Source organism: Ranitomeya variabilis, chromosome 1 (genome assembly GCF_051348905.1).
Source record: "Ranitomeya variabilis isolate aRanVar5 chromosome 1, aRanVar5.hap1, whole genome shotgun sequence".
Classification (NCBI taxonomy): domain Eukaryota; kingdom Metazoa; phylum Chordata; class Amphibia; order Anura; family Dendrobatidae; genus Ranitomeya; species Ranitomeya variabilis.
In genome coordinates this window covers 879,631,154-879,648,016 of record NC_135232.1, presented here as the reverse complement: position 1 = coordinate 879,648,016, position 16,863 = coordinate 879,631,154, and the positions used below count along the sequence as shown (strand labels likewise).

Sequence of the window (16,863 nt, the reverse complement as noted above, 5' to 3'; positions counted from 1 at the left end):
GCTCCTGAACTGTACTCTTTAATTAGCTGCTGAGATTTTATGTATCAACCTATGTGTCCACAGGAGAACGCTTGAAAGGTTTTATCTCGTAACAAGATGAAAAAGCTACATTGTTATGAAATCTCTCTGACTCATTTTTTCACATTTGCTTTCTTTTCTTCAGTGGACCATCATTTGTACTTTAGTCGCCTTTGGAAGTCTAATACTGTGAATAACCAAAGGGACAACATAATACTTGAATAACGCAAAATGTGTATTCCTTCATTCTTCAGTGAGTGCTCAAATAAACCTGGGATTGGACAGACATTTTCCTGATGTAAATCATGAAAATAACAATACTTGTATCATTCATTCTAGGACTAATGAAAACAACAATAATAAACTAATACCAATAACACAACAAATTAGCTACTCAAATAATTAGTACTCTCTTTCGTAATGTAATATAGCTTTATTCAAAGCAACATTTACAAATACTGTATATTATGCATCATATGTTTAACCCCTTAATGACCAGAGTTCTTTTTGTTTTTGCACTTTCATTTTTTTGCTCTCCTTCCCAGAGCCAAAACTTTTTTACTTTTTGGTAAAAATGGCCATGTGAGGGCTTGTTTTTTTGCAGGACGAGTTGTAGTTTTGAACGACACCATTGGTTTTAACATATCATGTATTAAAAAATAGGAAAAAAATTCCAAGTGCTGTGAAATTGCAAAAAAGTGCAATCCTACAGTTGTTTTTTTTGTTTTTACCATGTTCACTAAATGCTAAATCTGACCTGCCATTATGATTCTCCAGATCATTACGGGTTCATGGACACCAAACATGTTTAGGCTCTTTTTTATTCAAGTGATGAAAAAAATGTCAAAGTTTGCGAAAAAAAGGTGCCATTTTTTGATACCCGTAGCATCTCCATTTCTAGTAATCTCGGGTTGGGTGAGGGCTTATTGTTTGTGTGCCGAGCTGACGTTATTAATGATACCATTTTGGTGCAGATATGATCTTTTGATCGCCCGTTATGGAATTTTCATGCAATGTTGCGGCGACCAAAAAACATAATTCAGTTGTTTTAACTTTTTTTCTCGTAACGCCGTTTAACGATCAGGTTAGTTCTTTTTTAACCCCTTAAGCCCCAAGGGTGGTTTGCACGTTAATGACCGGGCCAATTTTTACAATTCTGACCACTGTCCCTTTATGAGGCTATAACTCTGGAACGCTTTGACGGATCTTGGCGATTCTGACATTGTTTTCTCATGACATATTGTACTTCATGATAGTGGTAAAATTTATTCGATATAACTTGCGTTTATTTGTGAAAAAAATGGAAATTTGGCGAAAATTTAGAAAATTTCGCAATTTTCCAACTTTGAATTTTTATGCCCTTAAATCACAGACATATGTCACGCAAAATACTTAATAAGTAACATTTCCCACATGTCTACTTTACATCAGTACAATTTTGGAACCAAATTTTTTTTTTGTGACGGAGTTATAAGGGTTAAAAGTTGACCAGCAATTTCTCATTTTTACAACACCATTTTTTTTTAGGGACCACATCTCATTTGAAGTCATTTTGAGGGGTCTATATGATAGAAAATACCCAAGTGTGACACCATTCTAAAAACTGCACCCCTCAAGGTGCTCAAAACCACATTCAAGAAGTTTATTAACCCTTCAGGTGTTTCACAGGAATTTTTGGAATGTTTAAATAAAAATGAACATTTAACTTTTTTTCACACAAAATTTATTTCAGCTCCAATTTGTTTTATTTTACCAAGGGTAACAGGAGAAAATGGACCCCCAAAGTTGTTGTACAATTTGTCCTGAGTACGCTGATACCCCATATGTGGGGGTAAACCACTGTTTGGGCGCATGGCAGAGCTCGGAAGGAAAGGAGCGCCATTTGACTTTTCAATGCAAAATTGACTGGAATTGAGATGGGACGCCATGTTGCGTTTGGAGAGCCCCTGATGTGCCTAAACATTGAAACCCCCTACAAGTGACACCATTTTAGAAAGTAGACCCCCTAAGGAACTTATCTAGATGTGTGGTGATCACTTTGACCCACCAAGTGCTTCACAGAAGTTTATAATGCAGAGCCGTAAAAATAAAAAATCATATTTTTTCACAAAAATGATCTTTTCGCCCCCAATTTTTTATTTTTCCAAGGGTAAGAGAAGAAATTGGACCCCAAAAAATGTTGTGCAATTTGTCCTGAGTACGCTGATACCCCATATGTGGGTGTAAACCATTGTTTGGGCGCATGGCAGAGCTTGGAAGGGAAGGAGCGCCATTTGACTTTTCAATGCAAAATTGACTGGAATTGAGATGGGATGCCATGTTGCGTTTGGAGAGCCCCTGATGTGCCTAAACATTGAAACCCCCCACAAGTGACACCATTTTGGAAAGTAGACCCCCTAAGGAACTTATCTAGATGTGTTTTGAGAGCTTTGAACCCCCAAGTGTTTCACTACAGATTATAACGCAGAGCCGTGAAAATATATATATTTTTTTTTCTCAAAAATGATTTTTTTAGCCCCCAGCTTTGTATTTTTACAAGGGTAACAGAATAAATTGGACCCCAAAATTTGTTTTCCAATTTGTCCCGAGTACGCTGATACCCCATATGTGGGGGGGAACCACTGTTTGGGCGCATGACAGAGCTCGGAAGGGAAGGAGCGCCATTTGGAATGCAGACTTAAATGGATTGGTCTGCAGGCATCACGTTGCATTTGCAGAGCCCCTGATGTACCCAAACAGTACAAACCCCCCACAAGTGACCCCATATTGTAAACTAGACCTCCCAAGGAACTTATCTAGATGTGTTGTGAGAACTTTGAACCCCCAAGTGTTTCACTACAGTTTACAACGCAGAGCCGTGAAAGTAAAACATCTTTTTTTCCCCCCAAATTTTTATTTTCCTAAGGATAACAAGAGAACTTGGACCCCAGAAGTTGTTGTTCAATTTGTCCCGAGTACGCTGATAACACATATGTTGGGGTAAACGCCTTTTTGGGCGCACGGGAGAGCTCGGAAGGGAAGGAGCACTGTTTTACTTTTTCAACGCAGAATTGGCTGGAATTGAGATTGGACGCCATGTCGCGCTTGGAGAGCCCCTGATGTGCCTGGACAGTGGAAACTCCCCAATTCTACCTGAAACCCTAACCCAAACACACCCCTAACCCTAATCCCAACGGTAACCCTAACCACACCCCTAGCCCTGACACACCCATAATTCTAATCCCAACCCTAATCCAAACCGTAAATGTAATCCAAACCCTAACCCTAACTTTAGCCCCAACCCTAACTTTAGCCCCAACCCTAACCCTAACTTTACCTCCAACCCTAGCCCTAACCCTAACCCTACCCCTAACCCTAACCCTAAACGTGACTGAAATACGTGGCACTGAAATACGTGGCACTGAAATACGTGGCACTGAAATACGTGATACGTGGCACTTAAATACGTGGCACTGAAACACGTGGCACTGAAATACGAGATACGTGGCACTGAAATACGTGGCACTGAAATACGTGGCACTGAAATACGTGGCACTGAAATACGTGGCACTGAAATACGTGGCACTGAAATACGTGGCACTGAAATACGTGCAACTGAAATACGTGCAACTGAAATACGTGGTACTTAAATACGTGGCACTAAAATATGTGGCACTGAAATACGTGATACGTGGCACTGAAATATGTGATACGTGGCACTTAAATACGTGGCACTGAAACACGTGGCACTGAAATACGTGATACGTGGCACTTAAATACGTGGCACTGAAATACGTGCAACTGAAATACGTGGTACTTAAATACGTGGCACTAAAATATGTGGCACTGAAATACGTGATACGTGGCACTGAAATACGTGATACGTGGCACTGAAACACGTGGCACTGAAACACGTGGCACTGAAATACGTGATACGTGGCACTGAAATACGTGGCACTGAAATACGTGGCACTGAAATACGTGGCACTGAAATACGTGGCACTGAAATACGTGGCACTATGACTGTCAGAAAATGTTCATTAAACGGTTAGGGGTGAGGTTAGGGGTAGAGTTAGGGTTAGGGTTTGGATCCCTTTATCACCTTGATGGTGGTGGGTGGCTTTTCAGTGTGTTTTCTGTTTTTTTTCAATAAAAATGCATGCGTTTTTAACGCAAACAAACGCATGTGCTTAAAAACGCAAGAAAATACTGCAGGTTGTATTTCTGAAAATGAACACATGCAGAAAAAAAACGCATGCGTTTGAAAACGCGACCAAACGCGTACAAAAAACGCATGCGTTTTCAATGTTAATATAGGGAAAAACGCATGCGTTTTTTTGTGCAAAAAACGCTGCAGACAAAAACACAAGTGTGAAACCAGCGACGCTTTTTATAGCAAAAAAGTTTTTGCGTCTCCACATTTTGAGACCTATAATTTTTCCACATTTTGCTCCACAGAGTCATGTGAGGTCTTGTTTTTTGCGGGACGAGTTGACGTTTTTATTGGTAACATTTTCGGACACGTGACCATTTTTGATCACTTTTTATTCCGATTTTTGTGAGGCAGAATGACCAAAAACCTGCTATTCATGAATTTCTTTTGGGAGAGGCGTTTATACCGTTCCGCGTTTGGTAAAATTGATAAAGCAGTTTTATTCTTCGGGTCAGTACGATTACAGCGATATCTCATTTATATCATTTTTTTATGTTTTGGCGCTTTTATACGATAAAAACTATTTTATAGAAAAAATAATTATTTTGGTATCACTTTATTCTCAGGACTATAACTTTTTTATTTTTTTGCTGATGATGCTGTATGGTGGCTTGTTTTTTGCAGGACAAGATGACGTTTTCAGCGGTACCATGGATATTTATATTAGTCTTTTTGATCGCGTGTTATTCCACTTTTTGTTCGGCTGTATGGTAATAAAGCGTTGTTTTTTGCCTTTTTTTTTTTTTTTCTTACGGTGTTTACTGAAGGGGTTAACTAGTGGCAGTTTTATAGGTTGGGTTGTTACGGACGCGGCGATACTAAATATGTGTACTTTTATTGTTTTGTTTTTTTATTTAGATAAAGAAATGTATTTATGGGATTAATATATATATTTTTTTATTATTTATTTAGGAATTTTTTTTTTTTTTTTTTTACACATGTGGAAATTTTTTTTTTTTACTTTTTTACTTTGTCCCAGGGGGGGACATCACAGATCGATGATCTGATAGTGTGCACAGCACTCTGTCAGATCGGCGATCTGCTGTGCAGGGCTGCAGGCTTACCAAGCGTCTGTTCTGAGCAGACACTCGGTAAGCCACCTCCCTCCCTGCAGGACCCGGATGCCGCGGCCATCTTGGATCCGGGACCTGCAGCCAGGAAGGAGGTAGGAGACCCTCGCAGCAACGCGATCACATCGCGTTGCTCCGGGGGTCTCAGGGAAGCCCGCAGGGAGTCCCCTCCCTGCGCGATGCTTCCCTATACCGCCGGTACACTGCGATCATGTTTGATCGCGGTGTGCCGGGTGTTAATGTGCCGGGGGCGGTCCGTGACCGCTCCTGGCACATAGTGCCGGATGTCAGCTGCGATAGGCAGCTGACACCCGACCGCGATCGGCCGCGCTCCCCCCGTGAGCGCGGCCGATCGCGTATGACGTACTATCCCGTCACCCGGAATTAAGTCCCAGGTCACCTTGACGGGATAGTACGTCATACGGGATTAAGGGGTTAATATTGATAAATTGGGCGATTCTGAATTCAGCTTTACTAAATATGTGTATGTTTCATTTTTTTATTGTTTTATTTTGAATGGGGCGAAAGGGGGGTGATTTGAACTTTTTTTCTTTTAATATTTTTTTAAAAAGTTTTTTTTTGCATTATTCAATAGTCTCCATGGGAGACTAGAAGCTGCACTCGTCCAATCGACTCTGCTACATACAGGCGGGACTTCCGGCATGCTTGTCAGAAGGGTTGATCGCATTTCCACCCGCGGCAGCTCAAAACAGCTGACATAAATGCCAGAAAAGATATGGACTCAGCGCTGGAGCCAACATCAAAGGGAGGGAGTCTGACATTGGTGCACTATTATGCCCGATGTCGGAAAGGGGTTGAAGTGTGACCACAATTTTTGCATAATTTGGTATATTTTGCAGTCTCTTGAATTCTGTGTAGATCGGTGGGTCTCCTGGTCTCTAGACTTTTTTATGCATCCATACTCTGCTCTGTTGGCGCTCTCAGGCAGGTGCTGTGCAATTCTGAGCCATCTTATGAGTGATCGTGGGGGACCTCAGATACTGGATTTGCAATCCACAGGGAATTTAAGGGACTACAAAATATTAATGTAGGAAACTTTAGTTACATTTTACTCACTGCCCTGATTAATAATTAACACTGTTTAGCAAACCATCACGCAGCATAATGGGAGATTTAATGATCCAGATATTTGTTGGGAATTTCTCTCAGGCAAAAGTAATGGGTCCAGAAAATTCTTATTTTCTCTTGCTGACAACTTTATCTTTCAAAAGGTAAAAGAGAGAACAAGAGGATCTTCAATATCGGACCTAATTCTTACAAACAAGGAGGAAATGGTTGAGGATGTAAAGGTGGCTAAGAATTTAGGAACTCATTGATCACGCTATACTCGAATTTTGGATAAGAAGAGGAGGAAGACATGTGATGGTTCAGACTTTAAGGCTGGACTTCAGAAAGGCAGATTTTAATGGACTCAGATAGAAGCTAGGAAAGGTATAGTGGCTGGATGTTCTAAAGGACAGATGTCTAAGAAAGATGGAAGATTTTGCTCAATTAAATTCTCACTGCACCATCAGTAACAATCCCGAAAAATAGGAAGAATTGGAAGCATTTCAAGAGACTAGGATGAATGAACACAGAAAATAAACACTTGCTAAACAGGAAAAAAGAAATGTATTTCAAATTGAAAAAGGGAATGCAGACCAACCATTAGAAAAGCTAGAGAATATAATGAAGTGAAGCTTGCAAGGGAGAACAAAAGCAATAAAAAAAAAGGATTTTGGGGATGTGTCAAAAACAAAACAAAAGTCAAAGATGTTATAGGATTTTTACAGGATGAAAAGGATGAAGTGGTAAAAAATTATGTTGAGAAGGCTGAACTTTTATATTCCTATTTTGCATCTGTGTTCTTTAAGAAACAAATGTACCATCAACTGATCTTCACTGTGCTATCGAAGGGATAAAATAATCCACAATATCTATAAACAGAAAAAATCTCCTAGTCGAGATGAATTACATCCTAGGTACTGAAAGATAGCAGAAGAAAATGGCAGAACCACTAGTCAGAATCTTTAAAAATTCCTTGAAAACATGAGAAGTCCCAGAAGATTGGAGAAGTGCAAATGTTGTCTCTATCTTCAAAAAAGAAAAGAAGATGAAGCAAGGAAATTACAAGCCAGTGAGCTACTTCTATACCAGGAAAGATCTTTGAATGAATTATTAAACAGCATGTACTGTATGTAAGTATTTAGTTAAGAATACAATAATTACCAGAGGATGGGTTTTTGGCATTACCAGACTATTCTAATTTTCTTCTGTGATGGGATCACTGACTGGGTGGATCAGGGAATTGTGGTAGATATAGTATATCTAGACTTCAGCAAGGCATTTGATAAATTATCTTATACTAAGCTTAGGTGGATTCATAGCTGGATCAGTGATCATACTCAAAGAGTGGTAATAAATGGCTGCACATCCAATTGGAATAGTGTTTCAAGTGGAGTACCACAAGGCTCTGCTTTGGATCCAGTCTTGTTCAACATGTTTATATATTATCTAAATATGGGAACTCAAAGTAAACAAATCAAATTTGCAGATGATGCAAAGCTAGGAGAGGTAGCTAACACTAGAGAAGACAGAAAAAGGATTCAGAAGGATCTAGATAATCTTTAACAATGGGCAGTAACTAATAGAATGATATTTCACATGGAGAAATGCAAGATTCTACATCGGTGCAAGAAAAATGAAAATTACATATACAAAATGGGAGGATTCCACTTGTGGAAAAGACTTAGGTATATTAATAGATCATAGACTGCGCATGAGTCAACAGTGTGATGCAGCAGCAAAAAAGGCAAAGGGATGTATTAAGAGAAGCATAGAGCCTAAATCACAGGAAGTAATTATCCCCTTCTACTCCTCCTTGGTCAGACGTCATCTGTAATACTTTGAACAGTTCTGGGTACCACGTTTTAAAAAGACATGGAAAAATTGGAGTAAGTTAAGAGAGAAGAGCTACCAGGATGGTGAGTGGACTGCAAAGTATGTCCTACAAGGAAAGGTTAAAGGATCTGGGAACGTTTAGCTTGCAATAAGGCTAAGAGGATATTTAATAGCTGTTTACAAATATCTGAAGGGATGTCACAGTGTAGAGGGATCATCCTTATTCTCATTTGCTCAATGAAACACGAGAAGCAATGGAATGAAACTGAAAGGGAGAAGATACAGATTAGATATTAGAAAACCTTTTTCACAGTGAGGCGATCAATGAGAGGAACAGGTTGTCATGAGAGGTGGTGTGTTCTTCAATGGAAGGCTTTAAACAGAGACTAGACAGACATCTGTGTGAGATGGTTTAGACCCTGGAGGTCTCTTCCAACTGAAACATTATATGATTCTATGATAAATGAAAATTGTCAGTAAGAATTCCTCAGGGTAAGGCAGATTAAAACAATTCCAGCAATAACTGTTTTATTGCCCTACAAAGTATTGTTGCACCAAAATGCATTTTTTAATTTATATGCAAAACAGGCTTTCATGTGCACCAGTGGTCATATCAGTGCACTTGCAGCCTTTGGATCCTCTTGGCTTCATAACAATTTTCACCACCCCCATTTGTCGATTGATAGGGAAGAGTAGAAGTGACGTCACTGGTATGTGATCCCCATATTGTTCCATGTGTTCTACATTTTAATTTAGAAATCATATTATTAATTAAACTAAGTTCTTGTGTAAGGTAACTAAATATCTCATATTTATTTTGAGAGTATCAGAGTTCATGGGATTTTTGAGCAGCTAAACCAAAGATTCACTATAAATTTATATAAAAAAATAGCTATTTATAGTTCATGAGATTGGTTTTGCAAAATGCAAATAGACAGGTGAGAATATAAGTAAAATATATTTTGTACAGTAAATGTTATATTGCTACCTTTAGAGATGTAGGAGTCATCGATATCTGGAACAGGAACTTGTGGACGTGGTGCAGGGGCCGGAGCTCTGTGAACAATGAATGATTTCTTTCCTCTTGGATTCTCTTCATCTGCAGGTTCGAAGGGTAATTCAATGTACAGTTCATCATCATTATTATAAATTGTACTATACGGGTCTTCCTCATTGCCCTCATACTCATCCCTGAAAAACGGTAAGTTGAATCTTTCATCTTTCACCTCTGCTGTAAAATAAAGTGAAATTTATTTTAGATATACTTTTTTGTGAATTGTAGAAGGATCAGGTTTCTGTTAATCAGTTAATAATTTTGCCAAATTCAACATAGTTAAAGGGAACCTGTCATCGGTTTTGTCCTAAAACAACTAAAGCTATGACCTTATTCAGCACCTGTGCTGCATTTCTTAAATACTTAAATAACTCCCTTACTCCCTCTGTATACCCACCAAGAACCTTTTTAAGTTCTCCTGCGTTATATGGAAATCGAGTTGGTTCGGTCCGGTGGCGTGGTTTCGGGCTTCTCTATCCCTTCCCCCAGCTGCTGCTTGCCGTCTGCTTTCTTTAATTGATGTGGATGACACCTTGCATCATCCACATTGCCGGGTGAAACCTTGGGCCTATGCATAGACATTATGCTCGCGCCTGCACACTCTCTATGGGCAGAGTCAAAAACATAAGTGCATACAGTAGGGCAAAGCATAGTGTGCAGGCACGAGCCGCAATATCTGTGTGCAGGAGCAAGATTTTCCTGGCAATGTGGATGATGTGAGGCATAATCCACGTCAATTAAAGAAAGAGGACAGCGAGCAGCAGCTGGGGGGAGGGATGGAGAGGCCCGAAACCATGACCATCGGATCGGGCAGACCCGATTTACATACAGCTAAACAAAACTTAGAAAGGTTTTTCAGGGGTATACAGGAGGGAGTCAGGGGATTATAGAATCATTTATGGACTGCAGCACAGGCGCTGAATAAGGTCACAGTTTTAGTTATATAATAAAACTCGTGACAGGTTACCTTTAAGTTAGTTTTGAACTTCTATCTGCATAAGACAAAATTGCCAATCAGAAATCTACTTACATTTGGTACATACATGCTGACATTATGTTGGAGGACTTATTAGTAAAGAAATAGCTGAACAGTAATGCAACTACTTGAAAGACAAGGATTTAGTTTTACATGTGACTTTTTGACTTGACATTATTTATCACTTTTTCATACATGCAGTATACATCAAAGCAATTTCATCTTTGGTTTGAAAACTCTCAGTTGTGCAAAAAAAATAGTTATTTTTTGCATTTTACACTAGTTTCTGCCAAAATAGGTGGAGTTGAAAGGGGATGAAGGCACATCAGGGGGGTGACACCATAGCTCATCTAATGCATGATGAGCTGTGGCATTCTTACCCCAAAAATCTTACTCCAGTCTTTGACTTCAGGGAGATTAGTGGTTCTCAGAAGGGCACGGCACTTGTCAGATGAGCCAGATTCATTATCCCTTCAAAGACATTTGACGTAAGTTTACGTCATGGTGATCATGCGGGCACAGTAGCAGTGCCCGCATGATTGCCATTGGGAGATCGGCTAAAGTGATGGCTGAATCCCCAGCTGTCACAGCCAGGAGCGGTACCTGCACTGTTCCAGGACATTTAACGCCCAAAATGCAGCAATCGATAATGATCGCAGCATTTGGGAGGCTGGGAGATCAGCACCCCCATAACATCATCGCAGGCTAATGGTCATTGTGATTGCAACTCAACATTGTCATGATGACCTCCAGGTCTGACAGAAATGTTGGCCTTTTTACACCGTGCCAGTCGCCTGATCTAAAAGGCTTCTGTCAGTGTAAGATTGTAGTGCTGGTGCATTGCAATGCATTATATCAGTGAACAAATTCATAAAAGTTAGAGTCCCATAGCGGGACTAAGTAAAAAAGTTTATAAAAAGGTAAAACATTGATAAACTATTAAAAAACACACAAAATCAAAACAAAATAATTATACCAATAAAAGATACTTTTATGTAAAAAAAATTCCAAAAAATACACTTATTTGGTATTGCCGCCTAAGGGTCACCTCGACCTATAAAAATGTCACAATAGAAAGCTAGAAAGGGATAAAAAAATGTTATGTGCCCGAAAATGGTACCAATAAAAATGTCAACTCGTCCCACAAAAAAAAGCCTTCATGTGATTCTTTTGAAGGAAATATAGAAAAATTATAGCTCTCAAAATATGGCAATAGAAAAAACATAAAAGAATGATATAAATATGATATCACTATAATCGCACAGACTTGAAGAACAAGGTCATCTTTTCACTTAGACCGCACAAGGAACGGTGAACATAATAAAAAAAAGCGACCTGCTGTTAATTTGTTCAATTTGCCACCAAAAGATTGCAGTTAGGCTTGACTCACATTTATCCTGAGCTCTGCCCTGAGCACTTACAATGAGGTTTCCATGTAAATCTCTGAAATACGTGATTAAGACAGAAGCTCTGGTGGAAGATTCCCTATAATGAGGCAGATAGAGACACTGTGGATGCCATCTGGACTGTGATTCAGCGGTGTCCATCTTTTTATGTGTGCATGAAAGCAAGGTCGGCTTTGTGCACCTCTGAAAAAAAGAAAAGAATTACACCTTTGAACAGAGGCCAAGTGGAGTCCAGACTAGTAACTCTGCTGCCTCATTATAGTGAATGGATCGCTGATAGTGATTAGCGAATATACTCGTTACTCGAGATTTCCCGAGCACGCTCGGGTGTCCTCCGAGTATTTTTTAGTGCTCGGAGATTTCGTTTTCATCGCCTCAGCTGAATGATTTACAGCTATTAGCCAGGCTAAGTACATGTGGGGGTTGCCTGGTTGCTAGGGAATCCCCACATGTAATCAAGCAGGCTAGTAGCTGTAAATCATCCAGCTGCGGCGAAAAAACTAAATCTCCAAGCACTAAAAATACTCGGAGGACACCCAAGCGTGCTCAGGAAATCTCGAGTAACGAGTATATTCGCTCATCACTAATCACTAAAGGCTTTCATCTGAATGAAGTGTAGATTTAGATGGAAACCTCAATGTAAGTGCTCAGTGTAGCGCACAGGATAAATGTCATCCAAAATGTTATGTAGCATAAAAAAAAGCTTCAGCTCAATCCACAAAAAAATCAAGTCCCCACTCACTGTCTGTCAATGAAAATATAAGGGACTTTTATGTCACTGGTAGTACAAAGGCTTCGGAAAAGTGCTATGACTACAAGCCCCCTAAAAGAAATCCAGTGAATTCTGCGCTCCCAAATCCAAAAGCCCCCTCCCTATTGAGCCTTTCAGTGTGTCTAGGCCACATTTAGTGTCCACATGTGTGGCATTTCTGCAACACGTAATTTATGGGTGCATGTCTCCAGAATCATGAGCTAGGCGTAATGCACTGACACTACAAAGTATTGGGCACTTCAATGAACTTCAATGAACTGGGCACTATAATGGCAGATTTTCAATTTTACTCAACAAAATCAACTGCTGCTTGTTTCTGGAAAACACCCAATGGAGTCAAAATTGTCACTGGTAGATAAATTCCCAGAAGGGTTTAATTTCCAAAATGAGGTATCTTGAGGAGTTCTGCTGTTCTGGCAGTTCAGGGAGTCTTCCCGCGAGTCATGGTATCCGCCAACAATAACGTCTGCCACATCTATACACTATAATATGACGCTCCCTCCCTTCTAAATTTTTCATGTTGCCTGAAAAGTTTTTCCTGATTATATGTATGGTAATGGAGAATGGAGAAGTTGCACAATAAACTGTGAGGTCCATTTTTTCCTATTAGCCCTTAATTAAATTAAATTAAAAACTTGGGACTAAAATAGAATTTTAGTGGTAAAAAATGTAATTATTCTTTCTTCACCGCCCAGTGGTATAAAATTATTTGAGGCAAATGTGGAATCAACATGTTCACTGGACCTATAGATGAATTCATAGGGGGATGTAGTTTTTAAAATGGGATGACTTATAGTGGATTTTGCTCTGCCAATGTGACATGACACCCTGAAATTATTTCAACAAAATCTGAATTCCAATATGGCGCTCAATATTTCCTTTTCTGAGCTTTCCATTGTGCCTCAAAAGTAGTTTTTGACCAAGTATGGGGTATTGACATACTCAGGTGAAATTATACCTTTTGACATCTCCTATCCTTTAGAAAATTGAAATTTTGGAGCCAAAGCAACATTTTAGAGAAAAAAAAGGTAATTTTTCATCTACTCAGTCCAATGTTATAGAATTATGTGAATGGCTTGAAGGTTAAAAATGCTCCCTATACCTCTAGGTGTAAGAGGTGTAAAGTAGTTTCCAAATCGGGGTCACTTGTGGGGGTTTCTGTTCTTTTAGCATGCGGGGGGCTCTTCAAATGTGACATGGTATCTGCAATTTATTCCAGCCAATATTGAGGTCCAGAATTTAATAGGTGCTCCTTCCCTTCCAAGCCCTGCTATGCAGTAGTTTTCTACAACATATGGGCTATCTGTGTACTCAAGAGAAATTCACCAACAAGTTGTACTGTCCACTTTCCCCTGTTACCCTTGTATAAATGAAAAATGTGGGGCAAAACCTGACATTTTTGCACAAAAAAAAATGCATTTTTTTCATTTGCATGACCCGTTATAAAATTCTGTAATGCACCTGTGGGTTCAAGGTGCTCACCACACCTCTACATAGATTCCTTGAGGGGTGCAGTTTCCAAAATAGGGTCACTTGTGGAGGATTTCTATTGTTTAGACAAATCAGTGGCTATGAAAATATGAGATGGCGTCTGCTATCTATTCCAGCAAATTTTATACCACAAAAGTCATATGGTACTCCTTCCCTTCCAAGCACTGCAGGGTACCCAAACAGTAGTTTTCCATCACAAATGAGGTATCGGTATACTCAGGAGAAGTTACAGACCAAATTTTGGATCATTTTATCCTGTTACCCTTGTGAAAATAAAACAATTGAGGCTATAGCAACATTTTTGCAGAAAAAGGTAAAATGTCATGTTTTCCTTCCTTCAGCTGTGAAGCACCTGAAGGGTTAATAAAGTTATTGAATGTGGTTTTGAGCACTCTGAGAGTTCTAGTTTTAAATTGGTGCCTCTTTTGGGTATTTTGTGTTATATAGGCCCCTTAAAGTCACTGCGAAATGGGATGTGGTCCCTACAAAAATTGGCTTTGTAAATTTTGTTAGAAAAATGAGAAATTGCTGATCAATATTTAACACTCCTAACTTCCTAACAAAAAAAATATGTTTCAAATATGATGTTGATGTAAAGTAGAAATGTAGTAAATGTTATTTATTAACTATGTTGTGTGATACAACTATCTGTTTATGTGTAACGAAAAATGCAGTCTCAGAGTCACAGGCATACATTGGAAGTGTTCCAGATTTATTACTACATAAAGTGACATTGGTCAGGTCAGAATTTTCCTTAGTCAGGATAGTGAGAACAGAACATTAATCAAGAGTGTCCAACTCCAACACATCAACTCATCAAGATCTGCATAAGCATTGCTGATCTTGATCAATCAAGGCCTACCTAGGAGATGTTTTTATTTGGTTCATGGTTTTATAGCTTTTAGTTTATAAATTACTTAAATATCACTGTTACTGCAACTAGAAATGTTTAATGTGCATCTCAGAAACCTGAATGTACAGATTTTCTGGCATCTTAACTTTTGCCATCAAGTGCACCTATAATTAGAAATAAACAAATGAAATGCGGCAGATCATTTAAATTTGTCTTGGAAATTCAACTGCCATTGTAGTTATTTGATTCAAATGGAATGTTCCTTATTACGCTATGTGGTCTTTTCAGAACCCAAAGCATAATATCAGCATCTGTAAAAAAAAAAAAAGTAAAGTCGCTCCTTCCTCTACCATTCTAGTGCTAAGTGCTCATCTGTAGGGAAGTGGTTAGTCACCTATGCTAGGAGGCAACTCTGCTTATCCCTTACAATAGGTGCCAACTAGTGATGAGCGAGTATACTCGTTGCTCGGGTTTTCCCGAGCATGCTCAGGTGGTTTCCAAGTATTTGTGAGTGCTCAGAGATTTAGTTTTTGTTGACGCAGCTGCATGATTTGCGGCTGCTAGACAGCTTGAATACATGTGGTGATTCCCGAGCAACCAGGCAACCCCCACATGTACTCAGGCTGGCTAGCAGCCATAAATCATGCAGCTGCCGTTGACAAAAACTAAATCTCTGAGCAGTTACAAATACTTGGAGACCCCCCCCAAGCATGCTCTGGTAAAACCCGAGCAATGAGTATACTTGCTCATCACTGGTGCCAACTACTGATGAGCAAGTATATTCGTTACTCGGGTTTCCCAGAGCACGCTCAGGTGGTCTCCTTGTATTTTGGCATGCTCGGAGATTTAGTTTTTGCTGCCATAGCTGCATGATTTATGACTGCTAGCCAGCCTGTGTACATGTGGGGGTTGCCTGGTTGCTAGGGAATCACCACATGTATTCAAGCTGTCTAGCAGCCGCAAATCATGCAGCTGCGTCAACAAAAACTAAATCTCCGAGGACTCACAAATACTCGGAGACCACCTGAGGCTGAATACATTTGGGAATTCCCTAACAAACAGGCAACCCCCACATGTATTCAGCCTGTCTAGCAGTCGCAAATCATGCAGCTGAAGAGACAAAAACTAATTTTCCCGAGCACGCCGAAATACTCGGAGATCACCCGAGCAACGAGTATACTCGCTCATCACTAGTGCCAACTTATCTCCACCAGTACCTTAGTAGTGTTCAAGACATACAATAATAGCACAGTCACTGGCCAGGGAGCTCATTGACTTTCTGCTGTGCTGTTCATGAGCTCTCTATACTGGACTAGTAAAGGGATTCCCTGAGGAATACCCTTCCAGACCAGCGCTGAGGGTTCAGCAGTAGTGCAGCAGTCAATGTGCTTCCTGGCCGGCAATTTGACTGTAGTAATATTGTATGCACTGAGCACTGCTGAGTTACTGCTGGGAATAAGCGACTCCTATTAAAAGGGATAAATGGCTTTGCTTCCTAGTGCATGAGACTGATAAGCGATTAGCGCTAGAATCCCTCAGGAAATCACTCTACTAGTTCAGCAATGAATGCTCAGCAAATTAGCGAGTCATGTATGTAACAACTCTGCTGGCATCACGGCATGGCCTCGCATTTCTCACACTATCTTACCCACTGCTCCAGGCCATGATGTGGTTTCTGTTTCTTTCCAGCTCCATGTTCTATGTCTCTGCTCTCTGCATGCTTCATGGTTCTGTGTATAGAGGGGCGGCGCCTGAACTCTCTGGTTCTTATAGGAATCAGGTGCATCTGTCCAATCTGTTCCTGACCAATTGCCAGGAGACCTCCAGTATTTAGTTCAGCTCCACCCAGTGGTCTGGGCCTGTGCAATGTGTTAGCTCAGTTAGTGTCTTGCTTCTGAGTTTGCCTGGCCTTTCTCTGAGTTACTCCCTCTCTGGAGGATTCTCTGTGTTATTTCCTTGGTCTTGTTGTCCGCCCACCAGGAGGCAGAATATCCTGGTCCCAGTGTCTTTGTCCTTGTGTCTTGTTCCATTGCCTTGTCTGTACTTAGTCTTACCTCGGTCTTCTAGTCTTTGGCTTCCTTCCCTGTTGTCTTTCCTTGTATTCTCAGTCTGCTTTCACTCCGCACTCTT

The 16,863-nt window shown here is 40.0% G+C and overlaps 1 protein-coding gene across 2 annotated transcripts in view; it reads right to left on the bottom strand.

The window, feature by feature from the left end:
- BANK1 (B cell scaffold protein with ankyrin repeats 1) overlaps positions 1–16,863 on the bottom strand; it is an 828,100-nt gene that overhangs the window by 70,529 nt on the left and 740,708 nt on the right. The window contains exon 13 of one of the 2 annotated variants that reach the window (XM_077277945.1): positions 9,170–9,409. In XM_077277945.1, the coding sequence (XP_077134060.1) occupies positions 9,170–9,409 (240 nt within the window). Of the gene's footprint in view, positions 1–9,169; positions 9,413–16,863 lie in introns of both variants that reach the window. The other variant, XM_077277934.1, reaches the window with a different exon arrangement.